The sequence below is a fragment of the Folsomia candida genome, unplaced genomic scaffold, assembly GCF_002217175.1.
Source record: "Folsomia candida strain VU population unplaced genomic scaffold, ASM221717v1 Fcan01_Sc018, whole genome shotgun sequence".
NCBI classification, from domain to species: Eukaryota; Metazoa; Arthropoda; class Collembola; order Entomobryomorpha; family Isotomidae; genus Folsomia; species Folsomia candida.
This window is the reverse complement of record NW_019091210.1, coordinates 919,267-941,819: the sequence shown is the minus strand read 5'-3', so window position 1 is coordinate 941,819 and position 22,553 is coordinate 919,267. Positions and strand designations below refer to the sequence as shown.

Genomic DNA, 22,553 nt, shown 5'->3' with positions numbered 1-22,553 from the left:
TGTTTGCATTCTACGTCGTATACACTAATAAAACCAATTTATAAATTAAATACTTTAGTGAATAAGACACATAATAATAATAATAATTGATTTATTGCATCATATTAATAGCCAACAGCCCTTGCACACTCGTGAATGATTACAAATTATTGATAATCATAAATTCGTAGAATAAGACACATACATATTATGTCTACTTTGTAACATTCACAACTAGCAAAAAAATATAAACACCTAGGTCAAATTTCGGGCACATTGACATGTGTGTATGTAACAAGTGTTTTCCCGTTCGCTTCATGCTTTGCAGGCATATATGCACTTGTATACGAAAAATCACACTCTTAAAAAAAATCTACTGTAAATATTTCCTAGTCCTCCATTCCCTCAAATATTTTCGTCCCCCGAGTGATCTTGGCAACTGGTCGGGGTCAAAGTATTTCAACAGCTCGGGCTTCCACACATTCCAGTTTGTCCCCAAGATGAGAAGATTACCCATGATTTCCTTAGGCACGAGGGACACTGCGAGGTTAAAGTATTGCTCGATAAACGCCGGTGCTGAATATGCAATAGCAGAAAAATTTAATTAATACAATACACATACATAATTGAGGAATACTGCGTACATAAGTTTAAAATTCATATCCCAAAAAAAATATTTCGGAAATTTATAATTTTTTGCACATCTGCAGCATAATTTGCACAAGTATGTAGTTGGCTTACAACATTGCGAATATCAACGACACGTTGTGCGCAAGAGATGCCGTTTCCACCAGAACTTTAGAAAAGTCTTTAAGCAAAGAACTTACCATTTACTAGAATTGTTTTATCCAAGCATTCCGGTTGATGGTCAAGGAATGAGATAAGTGCCCTTATCAAGTATGGAATGCCTGAATTTCATACGCGAAAATATGTAATTTTGAGTATGATTAAATTTGCGTAATTTTAAATATATTTGTCACTCTACATACATCGGACGCAGCCATGTTGTGCGACATTGAGTCCATCCAAATTAATGAGAAGGTTTCCACGTGAGACATTTCCGTAACGTTGGCTCACTTCGTGCACGAGCTGGCAGGCGTCATCAACGCCTTTATCCAAGTAACGCAGATATCTTTCGCCCTTTCCAGTCAAGACGAGTTTACGTATGTCGATATGTCTCATTTCGATTAAGGCATCTGGTTAAAAATTCATAGAACATGGATAACCCAGACATAGGAATAGCGTGGCGTATATATTCACGAGAACGTTAGCTCCAAGCTGAACATACTTATCAACATAACTGGCGAAGCTTGCACTCCGGGATGAGTATGCATCATGTTCTTGATGAGTATGGATCAATAACGATATTAATAATATCATTATTAATCCTTAATAATAATCCTTAATCACAGAGGTAATCCGGTTTATTTAATTCTAATCCTTAATCCAGACTTTTCTTCCCAAATAAACTAATCCCTGAAAATCTAATCCCAGAAAAGGCGACAAATTCTAATCCTAATCTAATCCAATAATCCGGAGAAACTAATCCCTAATCCGGAGCAAAAAAACGTTTAATCACCCAACTCTGCAAAATATATGGTCGCAAGTTCGCAAAAAAAGTTGGGTTGAAAACTTGGAGAGATATGTATCTCAAAGACTAGTATTTAGTCCAACTATTATAAAATTATGCTGCGATACGAGCATTCTAACTCTTAATGAATACATACATACATTATTTTTTCCGCAAAATGCTTGCACTAGACATGAGATTTTTTGTTTACCAAGCAATGGTTATGTTGCTAAAGTTGTTTAAACAGCTTACAAGCTCTGCATTTTGCATGAATGAGTTGTGATACGAAATTTGGCATTGACGTGAGTCACCCCCTTACAAATTTTATACATTTTCTTACATGGGCGTCCTAATTTATCTCTTCCGTCGACGTAATATCGAATATCGTCATTCCACATGTCTGACCAGTCCTCGGAGTGAATCGTATCCATGCTCTGGTCTTTCCGCCATTGCAAATTCTGTATAGGAAAAATTATGTTTAGATATTAATTATAGAATGCATAGTACAAAAATTAACGAAATTGTTAAATCATTCACCTGACGGAACCTCTCTACAGCTAAATCTAGGTCAAAACGACTTGCTAAAATAAAATAAAATGATGTGTACATGTAAACATTCGGTATCTTATTTTGAAATTTATTTATGTATGTACATACATCTGAGCCATTTTACGAGATAAAGCTCCGCTTTCATGTAGCTTTTTGTAATATCGGGAACTACCCTTTCTTTAAACTGTGCAATAAATCGACACCAAATTAGTATAGTATTTATGAATACTTTAAAAAATATTTTTTGCCGTTATGAATTTGCAACTCAAAAACCTATGTACCTCGTCCAGCAATATTTTCTGTTCAAGAGTCAAAGTAACATCCTCTTCGAATGTTGCACTAGTAACTTCCAATATTGTAAATGATACTATTAATGCAAATTTTAAAATCATTATTGCACCAAAATAATTCAATTATACGTATCAATCAAGCAAATTCTTGTATAAAGATTTGACTTGCAAATTGAGAAGGTTCGAATAAACTTGTAGGTAAACTTGTAAGTAACATTCAGTTTTGATAATAAATACGTTAAATAAATGCAATTTTCCGTATGGAACTGAACGATTGACCAGTGAAAGCTGGCTTACATATAGGTATCTACATTGTCTCATTTTCCTTATTTCTAATTACTTGCATAATTAATTACGTACTGTTTAACAATTATGCAAACAATTAACTGGCTGCACGTGATAAAAATCTGGAATAATAAGAGCATGCACATCTACATGTTTGTGCAGCCATGCAACTTTTTAGTTAGTGCATAACTTGTTTTAGTATGAGAACTTGGAGATCCCCCGGACGATGAGATACGTCTTCATCGTCGATCGTCTCAGTTGTTTTAAATTAAACAAAACAATAAATTATAAAGCTGTAGCACATACATTCCATCATTACAGCAAATAATGCACACTTTTTGAATAGTAAATGAACTCTCAAGTGAAGTAAATTGAATATTCTACATGCAAAGTAATGTTAATTGAGCCGTTGTCATGAAAAAAAATGCCACCAAAAACGGCACGCGGTGCGATTGGATTCATAACAAAATTTCTGCCCAAAGGTTGAAAATTTTGAAAATGGGGTGCAAAATTAGTAGGATCAGGAGAATATGGCGCTATAATTCAAACCATTGGCACGGTAATAACAAGCATGTTTCGTAGTGAAAAATTTACCACTGAGAAATAAACTACCACAAATCCGGTAAGAATTTATTACCAAATCAATATCACAGTACGGATTGTGCATGTATGTATGTATGTAACTCTACCTAATTTTTTACAGTGTACCGTAGAAAGTCTTACATCATACCGAACTACCTGAACTACCCTAAACCATGTGTAGGATTTTATATCGCATCTTGAAATTATGTAAAAGTGTCAGACTGGACAGTACCAGTCACCAAGTGTGCGAGGTAGTTAATCATATTTGACAAGTTGCCGGATTATACATACGTCAAGTATAGATTTAAACTTTTATAACAAAATAAACCTGACCTAGCCAAAAAACCTTGCATGCATGTACACACACGTACATGCATTAGGATCGTGACATTAAACAAGAAGTACACTCTTAGAAATCCAGTATTAAAATAATACCAAGCGGCCTTCATATAAATATGCATGACTCAATCAAAACGGTATTGATACTTTATGCCGCATATAGTAATACATAACTCGGTAATAAAGTTTTACCATATCGGTACCAAATTCTAACGGACCGATATAATTTTACCAAGCGGCAGCAACTTTAATAACGAGAAATCAATACCTGCGCGACTAAACCAGATTTCTAACAGTGAAGAACAATGCAAAGCATAATTTATTAAATGCAACTTATTTATTAATTCTATCATACTATTATTAAAACTTCATACATTAATAATATATTTCAACCATGTGAGACATACATACTAACCATGAACTGACCTTGTTGATAAGAGAACTTTAAAGCAACACCTTAAGTTCGAGGATGATGATGAGCATGGGAAAACCATTTATGTAGCAAAAAATATTTCGCATGATATCTACTGACATGGTTAATGTAAATATTTATGCATATCTTTATGTACATGTGAAATATAATAGACGTCAAATAATGCAGTATATAAATACGTGTAAGACGTAGGCATACTTATAAAACAACTTAGGACCTTGATTCGCACAGGTGCTTATTTTTGTTGATGCTACCAGACAAAACTCTGGTAGTGACGAGTAATTATTATTCGCTATCTTAATAAAACGCAATTCGTCGTGTCTTGAATTTTAGCTAGAAAATTAAAATTAACAAATTAAATTGCGCCATTAAAGTTTGGAATATTTCTGCTGAATTTAAAGTGTACATTTTTTAACGAAGAAATTGCCCAAATGAGGAATAGAGTAGTATGTCTGCTAATAATAGTAATGAATTCTGGAAACAGAGTTCATTTTGCGGATTCATTTTCCGTCTCAGTTCCTGCAACTCGATCCGTGTGCAAAAGTATGAAACCTGGGCATGACCAGTACAAGCCACAAGCGTCTTCCTCCTCACCTGGTAATGTGACCACGGATATTACCCAGGTTCGTGGCGGAGAAACGGTGGATGGTAATGAATAACTCTTAAAAATCTCTTAACAGATAGGTGACCTTTGTAGCGTTTAATTTAGTGTCTTGCGAAAAAAAACTGCCAGAAATTTTCGCCAATTTTTACAAATAGGCAAATATAATAATTTGTTATATACTAAATAGATGGTTCTTATTTCTTGCCTTTTTGCATCGCGTAAGAAATTCTGTCCGAAAAACAACACAATTTCTTACAGTAGTTTCGTGCATGTGGTGTTTTTTACAGATAGCAGTGCATGATAACTTATATTTCATACATTTCAAAAGACATGAAATGTGGATGATTTTTAATTTCTAAGAAATCTGCAGAAATCCTTGTCTCCTTAGTCACAATTTATGCAAGAAATGGAGAAAAATTCAAAGGCTTCTACATCCAAGCCAGGGATGAAAAAGGTGCCCCGATTGGAACATTTAATGAAAACACTTATGTAAAAACGCACAGTTGCGGTGGAATAAAGTCGGTAGGATTTTAATAAATACAAAAACAAATATGGTATAAAATTATTTATGTAAATGTTATTACAGAATGCTGCCCATCACGTAAATTCTGAAGACAAAACTAAAGTTCAAGTGTCCTGGACGGCGCCTGCGAATTACAATGGCAGAGTGCAAATTCTGTAAGTAATCTGTGCATAATGTGTTTAGTAACGAATCATTAGCATAAAATGATACCAATTAAAGTATGGAATTGAATTATTTTAACTTTAGGGCCACCATCGTGCAACGATTTAATACGTACTGGACTGGAATTAAAGCGAATGCGATTTCCGTTGTCGGTTAAAAACAGTGTTTTGAAATATTGAAAATTGTATCGAAATTTAAAATAAATAATGCAAGGTTGCAAGTGAATTTTCTCGTGGGCGAAACTTTCCTCAAAATTAATCGCATGACTTATGTACGGTCCCGAAGGGATGGTTGATTATTTTTATCCAGGAATTTGTCAGGTATCCACTGGTTGCTATGGTTACAAAATAAATGCATCCTTTTTTACACCAAACGAACCAACATTAGCTTTCCATCCATATTACTCTAACACAACACTGCACAGTTAAATCCTGTAAATACATAAAATATTTCCCAACACACGGTAAGCAACTTAACTAAATAGGGCAAAACCTATTAATTGTTATAGCCAATTTCATTCTCACTAAAAATTGCTGGAAACGTGTTTCATGTTCGCCGAATATTAAACGTGTGCATTTTTGGCAAAGACTTGTTTAATATTGTCTCGATATTTGTAAGAAAACTTTTTCTTGCAGACACCAAATTAAATTTATTGGACCAGACAAACTCAATAAGTATCTATGCACCAAATTAAAATGGATGTGAACCCAGGACAGAAATGGGGATGTCCAAGGTGCTCGAAAACGTTAAAAACTGATAACCCGTTGGACACAAACATGGTCAGGAACGATCCCGATGCCAAGGTCAAATGTGAGGTGAGGGTATAAATTTTCAGAAAAAACACTAATTTTATAGTCTACATTTTTCCACTTTTGCTTTGTCATTTTTCTACCTCGGTTTTATCTAGGTTTGCGAAATAATTGCTAAAAACACACTCGCCTTATCTTCCCGCTTTAAGAAGCTACCAAGTTGTGACACGTGTCAACGGGTGTTTTCCAATTCGTATAACTTACAGCGACATGTTGACGCCATCCACAGCACGAGGGAACGACCTCGTTTTCCATGTACGTCTCTTGGATGTGGCAAAACCTACCAAAACAAGCGTGGTCTTTTGCATCACGTGAAAACTGAACATGCCGAAAATCCGGTCCGATTTCCGTGCACACTTTGCGAAAAGGAGTTCAAAACGAGGCCTCAAGTTCAGAATCACGTTCTCACCCATACGACGGAGAAGCCGTACAATTGTGTCACTTGTGGGAGGAGTTTTGCCCACGTGGGAAGTATGAAACGGCACGAGGTAAATAAGCATGTTGTCGGAAAGACTAGGTGAAAATTTATAAATGACCAATATTATACATATTCCAGATCACGCATTTGGAAAAATCTACCCTAGATGTGCCAAAGTGTCACATCTGTCCTAAAACCTTCTTAAGTAGGATTGGTTTACAACGGCACATCCGAGTTGTGCATGAAAATCAAAGGAATTATCCTTGCGCATTTTGTGACAAGAGATTCTCTCACTCATCAAATTTGAGGGTTCACGTGGAGGCGAGACATGCCACGAACAAAGGGCCGATCCATTCCTGCGACAAATGCGAGTACAGGAGCTACTCGAAACACAATTTGGCCAATCACAGAAGGCGTCACAAGGTTGCGAATCATGGATGTTACTTCTGTGGGAAGAAATTCATCAGTTTTCCCGAATTGGTCCAACATTTTAAGGTGCATACTTTAGAAAAGTTAAAACATTTAGGTCATGGATAGGTCATGGCACGTGGATAATTTGCGAATTTTTCCTACAGTAAAAATTTTGTCAAATATCGAAAACCTATAGATTTTCGATATTTGAAAAACTTTTTGAATTGAAAATCATGAATGTTAGTTATTTGACACATACATACTTATTTGCTAGTAAGTACTATACATGCCTAAATCTCGTTAAATTTATTAATATCCGAAGTATGTACATAAGTAGTTGCTTTGAATATGCATCTTCTAGGTACTCAATACATACCATACATATGCATATGTGCATACACGGTGTATGTATGTATGTACACATGCAAGATTTGTTTGCGTGTATAATACAAATCTTGCATTGCAAAATAGTCGGCTCATTCCGAATTGCACATTTTTTACCCGACGGCCTTTACGTATGTATGTATGTAAAGTGTGATGCTCTGTAATAAAGTTTCTTTCACTATACTGTACATCTATGCATTACTCTATGTAGAACATACATATGTACATATCACCATATCACCACCCCTTGCCACTCAACTTTCTTAACTCACAGATTTATACATCTGAATTCTTCAAAGCATTAAAAAATACAATATTTACAAATAATTTCTTGCTAAAATGCTGAAATGTGTAGCCCTATCTGTAAAAATTACCCACCCTACTACAAAACAAACCGAGTGGAGAAGTGGACTAATTCCTCCAGAAGAACGAGAAAATCCATCCTTCAATTTAATCAAGTGGGGAATTAAAGAGAAACTTATTCCATTCCGGGATGAAGGACCTCGCAACTTGTCTCAATTTCGGGATAATCTCACCCAATTTCTGACCAGCAGGGAGCAACAGGCCGAACTCTACGCACAATTTGACGTACCTCCAATACCAACTTGGACTCCGCTTATAGAACCAATCCAAATTACAGGGGAAGAAATCGACGCAATGATCAGAGACGAAGTACGAAATCGTGCCAATTTCGAGGAACATCGTGAACCTTGCAAAGCTTTGGAGGAAGCAGTTATGCACCCAGATACTCAGGAGTGGCTGAATAATGGCAAAATGTAAGGACCTCAAAGACATTGTAACAAAGTTCTAATTTTTTTTTTCACCAGCTTCATTAAAATAAAGTATACAACGACTTATTAATTCCACTAATCAAAAACAAATCCTCAACTTGTTAAGAGAATTGTTTAGGGTTTGTGAAAAATTATAATTGTTAATTTTGGAAATGTTTAGAATTTTATTTCATTGCAAAAATTAGCCCCTTGTTACCATATTGTTTGATCATTCCGTACTTAAACACATTACACAATGGAAATTCACACACATGTTTTGCATTCAAAACCACTAATTAACTATTTTACATATTTCCAGCTTATTTCTCGGATCCCAGCGACCCTTGAACTGCATCATGCAGAAATCTGAGTACAACCTTGGCCTGAGGAGGGTTCTATCTTCCCTCCATCCATCCCAAATTTACGACATGTTTGCCAAAACCGTCTACAATTCTGACGATCGACGATATCAACAGCGTTCCGCAATCGGACGAATTGCAGAGGACAAAGTTCTCCAAAATAAATCAGGTTAGGCGAGGATCGATACATATCAATTAAAAAATATGCAATCATACCGACATGGTGGACCCCATAGGCGGTGATGCGCGTCTATGCATGGCAACACGATGGTCATGGTCTTATCGACCAACTACGTTGGGTATGGGTTGGGTGTTAGTTGCGACCCAGATGACATGAACATGTAATGTCACACGATAACCTGTAACCGACATGAGTGCAACCTGGCGCACGACCGGAAATACATACAGAAAAAATAAGTGCCCCCTTCGCTCTGTACGACGCAACTAATGTATCAATCTCTCTGACGGTAGATTCGTCACGCACATTCACCACTAAAGAGAACGCAGAGCCATCCTAGTCTGGAAGAGGGGCCCCGGTGACCCGTGTATTTTTGTCCCTTGTCACAAAATGACGCATACGTTTTACATTATATTCAATGCATAGCCCTGAATGAGACGGCCGTAAAAATTTATGGGATCTTTTCCATTGATCTTACCCAAGATATTCGGTAATGTACTGTAATCTACGTAATTGATTGTGAATTATATATAATTATTCGCCACTAAGATAAAATGCGAATTGGCACACTTCACACATTTTTCTTTGGGAAATATGTATATTTTACGATTTATCAAATGCCAAAGTAGACAATTACGTATGTCTTATTTCTTAAATAATTTCTTACGTCAAACAAAAGTTTTCCAACTTTTGAGATCTCAAGATTTTTTCCTGAATTTACTGAACAATGCGAGCTCATTATTATCTAATATTTATGTATGTATGTACCTTCAAGTTAGTATATTCCTATGAAAAGGGAAGTTCCACGTATGTTACTTAAATATGTTATGCAGTGGGCAGAAATATAGGGTAGTCTTTATGTTTCATGCTTCAATTTGTACTTGTGCATTTAAATATAACTAATTGCAAAATTAAATGTATTCACAGGTTTATCTACCATTCTGAGATAGACTGTGGTCCGAACTGTGCCGGAAATGGAATTGAATTCAAGACAAAGACTTTCTTTGCTGATGAAAAACACAAAGCAGTCAATTTTTTGGAATCAAGGATTACTTACAGGTATCGCGATAATTACGATGAATTTTTCAACCAATAGAAAAAGCTCCGTGGATAATTTAGCCAAGAAATATGGCAACAAGGGAACGAATTTTCCTCAAAAATTAATCAAAATGACAGGCAACAAATTACAATTTTAACAGTACTTTTAACAGTGACAATTCTCTAAAAAAAATTCTACCGTTCTTCTTAAACATTGGTGTTTGTTGCCTTGCAATTTAATGAATTTTGGGAAAACAAAAATGTTTCCTTGGTGTCATATTTCTTGACTCTATAGCAGGGAATATAATATAACTACGTCTGTTTTTTATATTTTTTTCCACAATTTTTAGCAACAAGCTGAAGGAGATTTATTGCAAAGCATATCTCTCACGATTGAACACGGCTGTATTTGCGCTACTGGAGGAACAAACAGACCCTTATGGACCGAGCAACTTTGACATTAAAAATATGCGGTTTTACGACACAGCGATGATTGCTTCAACTCCGGAAGAAGACTTGGGAGTTTGGACCGAAGCCGAAATCCAACATGAATTGGAAAACTTTGGAGAATTTCTAAAATCACTACAATTTATTCAGGCTACTAGTAACCTGAAAAAGAAATTGTTTGAGATCGTTGGCAAGAAATTTAACAGAGGCAGGACTTCGATAACGATAAGTTCACCAACATATATAAGACAGTCGAACTAGGTACTCGATGTATGTATTCATCACTAGTTCGCATCGTAATGGTAACAACTTTAGAAAAAGGTAAAATCAGAACGTTCATAAAATTTTTTGGCTTGGAAGATCTGCGTGTCTCATAGCTTAAGTTTAGTTGGCAAAGAATTTTTCAAAAATTTGCAAACATACGAATTCTTAATTTAATGTAAATAAGTAGTTTGAAATTTGGTTACATTTTGTACATGCGTTAAAAAAATCACACGACAAAATTAACACAAAAATCTATTGAGTTTACCTTTCAAATGCGTTATAAATATGCAAACTGAATAACGCCTACATATGACATATATAAGATATTCACTAGTAATTGAATTTTCTTGTGAATTCACTTACTCTTAACAGTTTGTCGGAAGGTGCTGCCATCGCAGTCCGGGAATATGCTAAATGTCGTAGCAAAGGGCGATTTTTTATAGAAAGAAAGAAATAAAGAAATGGATAACAATGGAATGGACAGAAATGGATCACAATAATTACTACTTGGTAAATATATATGACATTATAAAACACGATATCAGTGTCAAATTGACACTGTCAATAGGTGTGTAAATGGATATTATACGTGTATATTCGTAATACAATTTTAATTAATACATGTTATAAATATCACAATAGTCGATATAATTACTAACCAGTGAATAATATGAAACATTATAAAACACGAAATTTATATATGTAGATAAATAAAAATTATGCGTCAGTCATCAGTACGTACATACATCTATACATAACAAGATTATATGAATTAAATATATAAATTTAGAAAATGCTCATGTTTTGCATGGAGTCTTCCAATTCTGAAGTCCGACAGGATTTGGGGCTCGTTTGATCAGATGTGGCTATATTAATAAATATCAAGTTGTTAAAAGATAAAGCAAAAACTCATCGGATATTAAATGATCAATTTTTAAGGCAGTTTTTCTTACCAGAATCGTTCAGGAACCACAAATCGAATGGATAACTTGAGCAGGAGTCTTGAGCTGTACGAGGGCGGATGTCAAACATTCCTCCCGGAAAGCAGTAAACGTTCCCGACCTAACAAGCCCGACCCAGAAATGTCATGAACTTAATTGTTATTCAAAATTGTGGAAGAGAAGATTGTTCATTTAGATTTGCTAAATAAAATACCTGGTAAAGATTTTTTGCCACGTGGTAAAAATTCCCGGTCGCAATGGCCACCATAATTGTCTCCCCGTCGTCCTGTGTCAGCATGACGCGAAGGTATGGCGTCGGTCGAGCAGATTGCTGGAAAACTCCCTCCTCCATCCAACAAACTTCAGCGAGAAAGGTGGATCTGAATTTAAAATTTTAAATACAATAATTAGTATTTAACGAAGAAACTTAATGAACTTGTCTAAAATTATTAAAGAGGACAAATTTTCGATATTTTCAATGAACAGAATTAAAATTACTCACCCCAGACGTCCAGCACAGTTTACTTGGTGAAAAGTGAAAATGGATTCCATTTCGGAAAGGGTATTCATGTAACTTATGTATGTATTCACTAACTCGTAATTTCGGACAATTTAATATGGAACGTGGTATTTATGTAAATAGGTTGCAAATATTTAAGATTAGTGAAGCTTTTTCAAATGCAGCTCGAATTACGCAAATTTACTCGATAAGTTAGTATGGCGTTAAAGACAGTGAGATGTTTAACGTGCAGAATGCAAAGTGGAATTTAGAACTGAAGAAGACAAACATTCACATTATGAAAGGATTGACCAGTCGAGAAGGGTTGAAATTCAACGCTGGAAATACAATTCCTGGAAACCCTTCTCTCCGTTTAGCCTGGTGGAAAATTTTGTATGACCGAACAACGAGTGAAGTAACCCGGATTAAAAATAAATGTAGTAAGTCTTTTCCCAATATGATGTTTCATAAGAAATTAGTTCTTGGAAATACAGTGTTTACAATAATATCAAATGGAAAATAATTACAAAGTAATAATTCATGATATTATCTACTATTTACAATTAGCATATTTAAATAGATATGTACATATTTCTAATAAATATGTAAGAATTCGTACTAGTTAACATTTATACGAAGATCTCCATGATAAAGTACTAATTTTATGCGAAGAAACTTGAGCAGAATTTTAATTTATGTATTTACTTGAAACTAAAAATTTAATGTTTTAATGCATGCATTTTTAAATATGTATGTAGGCTTAGGTATTTGTGTTGAAATATTTGCACTGATTTCGGTACGTAAAGTAAGAATGTATAAATGTGCCACATTCGAGTTGTGCATGAAAATCGGTACCCTTTCAGTGAAAGGGTACCGATTTTCATGCCTACCGTGAAAGGCTTTCACGGTAGGAATCCGTGCCCTTTTTGCGGCAGGATATTCTCTAACTCAACAAAATTGAAGGGTCACGTGAAATCGAAGCATGTCACCAATAAGGAGCTGATCCATTCCTGCGACAAATGCGAGTACAAGAGCTACTCGAAAGCCAATTTAGTCTCTCACAGAAGACGTCACAATGCAGGGAGACATAAATGCTACTTTTGTGGGAAGGAATTCGTCACATTTTACGAATTAGTCTGACATTGCCGAGTTCATACTTTAGAAAATTTAAGATACTTACGTATGCAACGAACAAAATGAGCAAGGTGCATATGTATCTATGTATGTTTACTATTGCTTACATTATTATTTACCCTTAGATAAAATACATAGTGTACAAAAGGTTAGAATATGGCGCAGTCTAACCTACTTACGTAAACCAATTTCGTACATACATATTCTCAGTAATAAGTAATAAACTAACCATAAAATTACATGTATCGCCTATAAAATGCGGCTCCAGGAGACCATATCATTCTCTAAAAACGTGCTCTCAGTTGTCTGCTTCGACAAATTGAATACAGATATTATTTATATTCAAATAAATTCAAATAAAAGGTGTTTATTTATTAAATAAATACCTGATTGGGATTTTCTTTTCTCCCGTTTCGAAATCGAAGCCAAGTTTTTATTTAAAAAATTTAATACTCATATGTATAATAAGGAATAAGGCTCTTAAAGACTGCGTAAAATATGTACCTACTTTTACCATTGGACGATGACCAGAGGTGAAAATACGGCGTAGTCATACTATTTAGGTTTATAAATCAATTACGATTCTCTGTAATAAACCAGCGGTACTATTGCCTATAAAATGTGGCACCTCGAGACCTGGTCATGCTCTAAACATGTGATTCCTCTCATATAATATATCCATAGAAATTAAATTGGAAAGGAGGCAGGTAAAATTGATTGAATGTTAACTAATTACTAATTAATTACTAATTACTAATTACTAATTACTAATTACTAATTTTAATTAGTACCCATTTTTATGAAGAGAGCAGAGATACGACCGTTCCAACGCCGCTGCGCCATCATCGCACATGAAAGACGCCGAAAGGATTTTATGCTCCGCCAATAAATCTTATTTAACATTCTTCAAGGGTCTGTACAGAAAGGGAGCGTCCATAAATCACGTGATCGATTTTTGGACAATTTTGACTCCTCCCCCCCCCTTGGTGACCAAAGGTAATAAATGCATTACCCTCCCCCCCCCCGCGGTCACGTGACAGGATTCACATTAAACTTAAAGTACTGTAAAACGCATAAACCTATTTTTCGTCAAGTGTGATTTTTTCTGGCGGATTTTTTTCGCCAAACTGACGTATTTCCGACAGGACAACACATGGCACAAATTAATCCAATAATAATATTCCTGGGCCTTTTCAAATCCGCAGTTAAATTAAATTTTAAAATTATTGAAAGAATTATTTAATACTAATGAGCAAATATATTAAGTAATTTAACATTCATGACATCTTAAGGACAATTGCATACACTTATTATCTGAAGAATAATGAGAGTTCTATGAATGTACACTGAAATTTGGAAGAGTGGTATATATATGCAAACCAGACCCAAGATTGTCAAGTAAAAATTTAAAAATACGCGTGTTGCGAATTTAAGATAAAAGAGGTTAACGATTAAGTAAATTACATATTATCAAGTTTATTTACATCCGAAATTAAAAGAAAAACTCTTCGTGGTATGTCACGTGCCTGCAACAATTACCCCCCCCCCCCTTGGTGATAAATCGTGACAAATTTCAGACCCCTCCCCCCCTTTTTGATCACGTGATTTATGGACGCTCCCAAAGTAAGTGATCGATTTGAGGGGGATGGAGGTTATATAAGGCATTCTATCCTTTCAATTTTAATTATAACATGAAGCATATGAGTCACATTATGGGAGGTAGGGGTCAAAATTGTCCGAAAAGAGATCGCATGGTTTATTTGCGGCCCCAGCCTGAAAAATTGACACAGCCGTAAAATTCGCATGACTTTGACCTGATGTATCAGATCAAAACAAGCATGGCTCGTCATCCTGATGATGAGGCGTGCTGGTTTTAGTGACCAATCTGGAATATTATCAATTTCGGTGCTTTGTTGTTTTTTTTAGCAAATGCCTGCCTTAAGGATATTGAATAAGTATATTAAACAGATAAATGTACTTTTTAATGGAATTCTTTACTAGAAAAATCTACTTTAAAAACGAAAGGCTTAAATTTATTAGTATAAATCCTATTCCTGAAGTTGATGATGCATATTAAACTCTGGAGGAGAAGTATTCTATGTACACTCCGCGACAAAAGGTTAAAGGCACCCTGCGTCATGATCATATCCCTTGACCCCATGAACCATTGTCGACGAATTATATTTTATTTAGTAGCTAACTAATGTAAACAACTAATTAATACTGAAAATCTACCAATTTAATTCCCACAAGGGGAAAATGAGACAAATTCCAAAAATCTGAAAATTCATGCGCGTCAAAAGGTTGAAGGCACTTCGTAAAAAGCACACAAATTACTTTTTAAAAAATAATTTAGTAATCTCTAGTCATAGTTCCACTATGACTAGAGATGACTTCAAACGTCTATTTAGACAAGATTTAAACCGCTTAGTTATCTCAGATTCAGCTATTTTTCACCATGCCTTGACAATACCCTATTTTAAGTCATTTGCGGTCTTAAACTGATTACGATTTCTATGATAGTGCTCCCCGGAGATTCTCTATGATGCATAGTTCAGGTGACTTTACATGGTAATCCCAAATCCTTGTCTTTGCCACAGAAAACAAATCTTTCCTTAGCTTGGCTATGTGGATGCTAGCGTTTTCTTGTTAGAAAGTTCACCCAGGACTACCAAACTAATTCCCTTCATCAAAATATGTGTTTTTCAACATTTATTATAAGCGCATAGATTCGTTGCTCTGATGTATTAAACTGTGTCATTTTTTTCTTGGATCCAATAATCACCTATACCATCACGCTGCCTCATCGCATTTGAGGTTTTGAGACCATGATTTCCTGTTTGCGAAGATCAACCCAGTAGCTGGGTAACGCACATGGACCATGTCAATTGAACTTCTTCGTGTCGCTGAAAATAACTTTTATCTCATTATTGATCCAGGACATGTGTTCCTTAGAGAATTTCGGTCTAGAAAATTTGCGACTTTGCAACAACTACGTATTATGCCGATTTTCTTGTGTGCTAGGTGTGAGAAACTTTCTAAAACACGTTTAGCGGTTCGCATATGTCTAGTGACTCTTGCGGTAGTCGAAATCTCCGTCGCAATAAATAGTTTGGTAGTCTTGGGTGAACTTTCTAACAAGAAAACGCTAGCATCCACATAGCCAAGCTAAGGAAAGATTTGTTTTCTGTGGCAAAGATAAGGATTTGGGATTACCATGTAAAGTCACCTGAACTATGCATCATAGAGAATCTCCGGGGAGCACTATCATAGAAATCGTAAGCAGTTTAAGACCGTAAATGACTTAAAATAAGGTATTGTCAAGGCATGGTGAAAAATAGCTGAATCTGAGATAACTAAGCGGTTTAAATCTTGTCTAAATAGACGTTTGAAGTCATCTCTAGTCATAGTGGAACTATGACTAGAGATTACTAAATTATTTTTTAAAAAGTAATTTGTGTGCTTTTTACGAAGTGCCTTCAACCTTTTGACGCGCATGAATTTTCAGATTTTTGGAATTTGTCTCATTTTCCCCTTGTGGGAATTAAATTGGTAGATTTTCAGTATTAATTAGTTGTTTACATTAGTTAGCTACTAAATAAAATATAATTCGTCGACAATGGTTGATGGGGTCAAGGGATATGATCATGACGCAGGGTGCCTTTAACCTTTTGTCGCGGAGTGTATTTACATATCCCTCACAGATTTTTATGGTCTTAGCATATCTGTGTCCTCCAGGAAAGTGGTTTTAATCCAGGGCCCCATTTGCGCCCGCCACACCGCCTCAAAGATTCCAAAAACATGGCAAACCCCCTATTTTCATGAGCTTCAACTGTCACCAAAAATCCAATTTTGCTCAGGTTTCGAAAATTTTTGCGTTACTGCATGTGACCTTAGATGCGATATTATGTAATAAAAATCTAAACTCTTTCCATTTGAGGGTGGTGTAGTGGGTGCAAATGTGGTCAAAGAGAACCCAGTTTGGGACCTAAATATCCAAAGTGCATCGAATTCTGAGAGGGGCATGTAGAGAGCCACTCTTCCTCAGTAATATATAATCGATTAGTATATCCCTTATTCTTCCTTGTATGTAGGTACTTATTTATGCATCTCTTCTCCGTCATATTTCTAATATCTTGCTGGTATTACGAGCATGTACATAAAGCAAAGAGTTGGACTTCGCTGCACAAAATAGTGCACATTTCTTTATGCATGTACATTTGTCCTCTATCAATTTATACACTCAAAAATTCAATTTACTTTACTATTAATAAAATCCTTGATATATACCTCGTCCCGTTCGGGTAGGAAATTTCAATCATATTACCGAGAAGCAATTGACGTTTACAATTAAGGTAACTCAACAATTACAGAGAAATTTACAAGAGGCGCACATATCCCGCAACCCGGAAGACATGGCCGCTGCGGGCGCTCTGCTTCAAGCCTGTTTCGACCGGAGAAACTTTTTCAATGGGACTCGAGTGGAAAATACCATGCAGCGCATCATAAAAGACTACGTTGACGAAAGGAGCGGCAACTTCCCCGCGAAATTTAAAATTTACCAGTATCCACTCCTCCTCCCCAAAGGATCCGAAGGGGTCGAGGTCGCTGCCTACTACAAAAAAGCAGGAATCGCGGAAGACGCCGATTTCAACGCGCGCGCCGTTCGCGACTTCGTCTTCTCCAGTTACGCCTTCTCAATGCTGCGCAACTTCAGCCTCGCCAGTCTCTCGCTCGCCGCGGGGACCATGTGTCTCACGACCGGTGCGGACTACGTGGGATTCATCGATGATCCTCGTACTGGCGGGAATGAAGCCTACATAGCGGCAGTGATCGATACCACGAAAGTTATGGGGTCTCGGTTTGCCCCAGAAGTAAATGAGGTCATAAGCGTGACGGGATTCATGTACCACAAAGTAGACCTTTTAAGGAGATGTGAAGCGGGAAATATGGAAGTTCCCGCCCCCCTCGGGAGAAATCCGACCCCGCTGGAATACTATGAGTGTAGATGGTGGGACGGCGCATTTCCGGTCTACTATAAATTGGCCCTCGTCCTCAATGGAGGCGCTGGTGTTCCCGTGGATGAAAAATGGGCCCCGCTGGGAACCAGGATTTGTGCCTCGATCCGAAAAGCTTTCGACCTTCTTATCTGCTATAACGAACTGATCGACGTTTTCCATGACGTAATTTCTAACGAACCCATGAATGAGGTTCACATTGCGGGAAGATACGGTGGCATTACCGTCGTGCAAGATTTTGCCGCCGCTCTTTCTGCGTGTGTAGATGAGGTCGCGACTTGTCCCTGTATCGCGGGGGATGTCAGTCACGACTTCGCGACAGATGCTGCTATCGGTTCGTGTGCATGGTACGCGCATGTCCCGCATTATCGGGGATACACTCAACTGGTAGAGACGAGACATTTGACGAGTGAAAAGTACGCCGCGTTGGCTAGAAAGGCGAATCATGGCGCGTTCATAACTAGCGGGATGGCGCATTCGGGGGAGGTGAACGCACTGCAGGATAACGAGTGGAGCTCCTTGACGACGTTCGAGTCCCTTGATCCGTACGAGTCAGGGGAATGCAAGCACTGCGCCGTGATTTGCGGTTGGGTCGTTAACCGCTGTCTTTACCGAGACGATCGAAAAAGAAGGAGGCCGCGGTTAGAAAATTTGTCAGGGAGGCGGTACATTTGAATAGTGATACGGCGATGGATGGTTTCTTTGGAAAAATTGTGTCCATCTGCGCAGGTCACAAGGTGCCCGAGTACTTGGTCAGGCAGTGCGTCACAGCTGTGGAGGCCGCATGGAAAACGTTACGTGCCGCGGGTGAGGATATGCCGTTAGAAACGGTGGCGGCGTTGGTAGTGGAAAATCACGTCCGGTTGGATAAGGCCTTCATTGCGACGCATTATCATCGCGAAGCGTATATGCTGCGACGTGGGATAAGTGGCGCGTTGAGTCTGATGTTCGATAGGACAGATATGGCTCCGTATCCGCGCATTAATGACGCTGCGGTTTTTCATTCAGTTAACATAGCGAAAAAGGGTGGAGGAGGTAAGCGTGAAAAATAAAGAAAAAAAATTTGTCCAGATTTGTAGTTTAGTTTGAAGTTATACAGTTTGGAATGTTTATTATTTTATTGTCAACCTAATAAAAAGGATTATGATAAAATCCTGAATGCACTTCTTCCTTATTATTATGTACTGCTTGATTTGCGGATTTTTCCAGCCCACTGACCCCAGCCCGTGGGAGTCCAGCCCACCATTTCCAGCCCGTGATTTCCAGCCCACCAACTCCAGCCCTTAATTATCTCCAGCCGTAATTATTTCCAGCCCATAAATATCTCCTGCCCCAATACTAAATGAATATCAAAACGGGGTTTCCAGTATGCTTAGTCTTTGTGCCACCGGTTGTAGGTCGAATTGCATAATTTATTAGGGATAATGCAATATGGTATAATTTTTTTGGCATAAAACAAATTGGTATAATGGTACATAAGGGATAATTAAAAGAGGGACAATTATACGAAAATCAAACTTATATTTTGAATTAAATTAAAGCTGAAAAACCGAGTCGTCATCATGGGAGCCACACCCATGTACCCCGTTTTGGGTTATAGTGCAAAAAGCGCAGTCATTATGTACATATGGAGAGAAATGGAGCTGAAATTTGGCAAAGAGACTGCTGTTGACCACTAATAAAAGAATATGAAGTGAAATTGGTAAAATTTTTGTTTAGAGCGACCCTAGCGGGTGACCCATACCGATTTTTATAAATCGTCGTAAGAAGTTGAAATTCGGCAGGGTGATAGTGGATTTTCATGAAATAATATGAAGTCAAATATGAACAAAAAGTAACCAGAGGTACTAACGGGTGACCAACACCGATTTCTAAGAGTTTATACATTCAGCTCAAATTTAGTATAGAGTCGAAAAATAAATTGCAAATTAGAATATAGGAGGGTTGAATTTCAAAATTTTTGAAAAGAAAATTTTAAGAAACTTGAGTTTTCTAAGAAATCCTGGTTCGAGCTAAGCAAAGCTGTACGGATAGGTTTTTATAAACTGGCAGGAGATATTTATGGGCTGGAAATAATTACGGCTGGAGATAATTAAGGGCTGGAGTTGGTGGGCTGGAAATCACGGGCTGGAGTTAATCACGGGCTGGAAATGGTGGGCTGGACTCCCACGGGCTGGGGTCCCACACTGCGGCCGCCTTATGGTATGAAAAACCAGAAATTATTTTATGACTTTTTTTGAGCTATTTATGCATATGAGGTAGATTGGGGACGGATGACACAAATTACATGACTGTAATGCGACCACACCTCCTAGGGGAGGAGTTATCTCCATTTGACGGGGTGTGGCTTTAAAAACTATTGCATTCGATAGATCTTTGAAAGCTACCCCAAATTCATATAAATTACGACTACGTGAGACGCTTCATAGCCGAGTTATCGGTGTTCAAACATCGAAATTTTGTGTTTTGCGCCCATTTTGCGACCGTGTGGCGCCGTGCGCGACCTGATTTATGGGTTCCTAGATATCTCAAACGACGCTATCCATACTGGAGTGTCACCTCCAGCAAGAGGCTTCATGAGGTCACGCCTCGTTTGGCCGCAGGAATTTTTTGAAAATCGTCTAAAATATAGCCGAAATAGCCTAAATCTGCACACTAAAATATATTTGTGATGATTTATTTAAAGGTCGTAATGTGCATTCCTTCCCTGCTGCTAGCATTAAACCGAGTAAAGCCCGGTATATGGCTGAAGGGTGAGAGACTTGAGGACGAGGTCCAGCAGAAAAATTGTAAACGTTCGAATTTTCGTTAATAAATACAACGAAATATTTTTTAGTGTGCATATTTAGGCTATCTCGGCTATATTTTTGACGATTTTCAAAAAATTCCTGCGGCCAAACGAGGCGTGACCTCATGAAGCCTCTTGCTGGAGGTAACACTCCAGTATGGATAGCGTCGTTTGAGATATCTAGGAACCCATAAATCAGGTCGCGCACGGCGCCATACGGTCGCAAAGTGGGCGCAGAATGCAAAATTTCGATGTTTAGGGGCCGATAACTTTGCTCTGGAGCGTCGGACGTTGGTGTAACTTATATGAATTTGGGGTAGCTTTCAAAGATCTATCGAATGCAATAGTTTTCAAGGCCTCGCCCCCTCAAATGGAGATAACTCCTGCCCCAGGGGGTGTGGTCGCACTACAGTCATATAATTTGTGTCATCCGTCCTCAATCTACCTCATATGCATAAATAGCTCAAAAAAAAGCCATAAAATAATTTCTGATTTTTCATACCATAAGGCGGCCGCAGTGTGGGTCCGTGGGCTGGAGTCTTCCGCACACCGTACTGCTTTAAGGTGACTCTGGATGACTCACTGTCTCAAAAAATCTCGCAGCAAAAACATATGCACAGCGAGGCATAAAATTTTTGTCGATTCGATGGATTTTGAAATTTTATCCTGGTACCAGTGTCAAAAAATTGCAGGGAAAAGAAATACTCTCGAGTATTTACGCTGTTTCAAATGCATTATATGTGAAATCATTAACTTGTGTATAAGGAAGTAATGAGTTTAATGAGGATATAAATTATTTGTGATATTTGTTTACTAAATTTGTTGCATTTGGTAAAACTTTTGGGTGAAAATGCATGGGATATTTAGAAGTACATTTATCTACTGTTAAAAACAAATTGCATGCATGATACATGTATGGATAATGGCACCCAAGTGCATGCAAATTAAATTAGAATGAATCATTAAAGTTCTAATAATCGCTGTATACTTTAAGCTTGGAAATGTTTGTCATCTGACGAAATGTTTATTATGAAATCAGAAAAAAGTAAATAGAAAGTTCGTTAATGAGTTTGGTTGTCGTTGTAAATTTCAACCCCAACCAAATCCGTTGATCTGATTCTGATCAAAAAGCAATTTGTCAAGACGCATGTTCGTAAATATTATATTCTTACTGTTGGGGTAAAACGTCTTTATAAGATGGATATGTCCGTCTGTCCGTGCGTCCATGTTATAACTAAAGTTTAAACATAATGACTTGAAATTTGGAATATGCATGAATAGTTCTCATACAAAAACAAGGATCAAGCTCGAACACAATTATTATCCGGGGTGGGCAAGATAAGTATATATAAGAATCCCTTGTTTAGAGTATTTAGTTTATTCCTAAATATTCGAGAGATTATGCAGAAAAGTGAATTTTAATATAGTCAATTTCAACCAGATAGATAAAGAACAAATTCGCTCAAAATTTCCATAATGGTTTTTATTAGGTTTAAAATTGGAAAATGAACAATCCAAGCTCTACGATTTTAAAGTAAGCTAAAAACACGGATATGTTTTTTATCTATTGCTTACGTTTACCAGCTCCGCACTCTTTTGCCATCTTAACTGAATGGATAACCGCAGCATCGATAATGCGCGGATACGGCGCCATATCTGTCCGGTCGAACATCAAACTCAACGCGCCACTAATTCCGCGTCGCAGCGCGTACGCTTCTGGATGATAATGCGTCGCAATGAACGCCTTATCCAACCGGACATGATTTTCCACCACCTGTG

At 37.2% G+C, this 22,553-nt stretch overlaps 2 protein-coding genes across 7 annotated transcripts; one reads left to right on the top strand and one right to left on the bottom strand.

Annotated features, from left to right (window-relative positions):
• Positions 1-104: 104 nt before the first annotated feature.
• LOC110857404 (SEC14 cytosolic factor) lies at positions 105-2,675 on the bottom strand. The gene is made up of 7 exons (XM_022106003.2): positions 2,380-2,675; positions 2,207-2,282; positions 2,087-2,130; positions 1,890-2,007; positions 969-1,175; positions 807-887; positions 105-555 (listed from the first exon to the last, which is right to left on the bottom strand). The coding sequence occupies exons 1-7, from the start codon at positions 2,488-2,490 to the stop codon at positions 353-355; spliced, it is 840 nt and encodes a 279-aa protein (XP_021961695.2). The 5' UTR covers positions 2,491-2,675; the 3' UTR covers positions 105-352.
• Positions 2,676-4,213: 1,538 nt separating this feature from the next.
• LOC110857269 (putative defense protein) lies at positions 4,214-10,450 on the top strand. 6 transcript variants are annotated; one of them, XR_004836540.1, is made up of 10 exons: positions 4,214-4,675; positions 4,992-5,153; positions 5,218-5,309; positions 5,401-5,779; positions 5,952-6,131; positions 6,224-6,613; positions 6,682-8,114; positions 8,428-8,636; positions 9,573-9,704; positions 10,034-10,450. XR_004836540.1 is itself a non-coding variant. In XM_022105892.2 (4 exons), the coding sequence occupies exons 1-4, from the start codon at positions 4,459-4,461 to the stop codon at positions 5,471-5,473; spliced, it is 516 nt and encodes a 171-aa protein (XP_021961584.1). In that variant the 5' UTR covers positions 4,219-4,458; the 3' UTR covers positions 5,474-5,541. The 6 variants fall into 6 exon arrangements, 2 of the variants coding, with proteins under 2 accessions (XP_021961584.1, XP_021961583.1); XR_004836541.1 differs by having other exon boundaries at positions 4,215-4,675; positions 5,002-5,153; XR_004836539.1 differs by having other exon boundaries at positions 4,216-4,675; positions 5,020-5,153.
• The last annotated feature ends 12,103 nt before the right edge of the window (positions 10,451-22,553 follow it).

Coding starts and splice junctions, on each gene's coding strand:
- LOC110857404 (XM_022106003.2), bottom strand. CDS start 2,490: ATGATTTTAAAATTTGCATTAATAGTATCATTTACAATATTGGAAGTT. Junction 2,283..2,379: donor AGAAAATATTGCTGGACGAG/GTACATAGGTTT, acceptor TTTATTGCACAG/TTTAAAGAAAGGGTAGTTCC. Junction 888..968: donor ACAACATGGCTGCGTCCGAT/GTATGTAGAGTG, acceptor TATGAAATTCAG/GCATTCCATACTTGATAAGG.
- LOC110857269 (XM_022105891.2), top strand. CDS start 4,459: ATGAGGAATAGAGTAGTATGTCTGCTAATAATAGTAATGAATTCTGGA. Junction 5,154..5,217: donor GTTGCGGTGGAATAAAGTCG/GTAGGATTTTAA, acceptor ATGTTATTACAG/AATGCTGCCCATCACGTAAA. Junction 5,310..5,400: donor AATGGCAGAGTGCAAATTCT/GTAAGTAATCTG, acceptor TTTTAACTTTAG/GGCCACCATCGTGCAACGAT.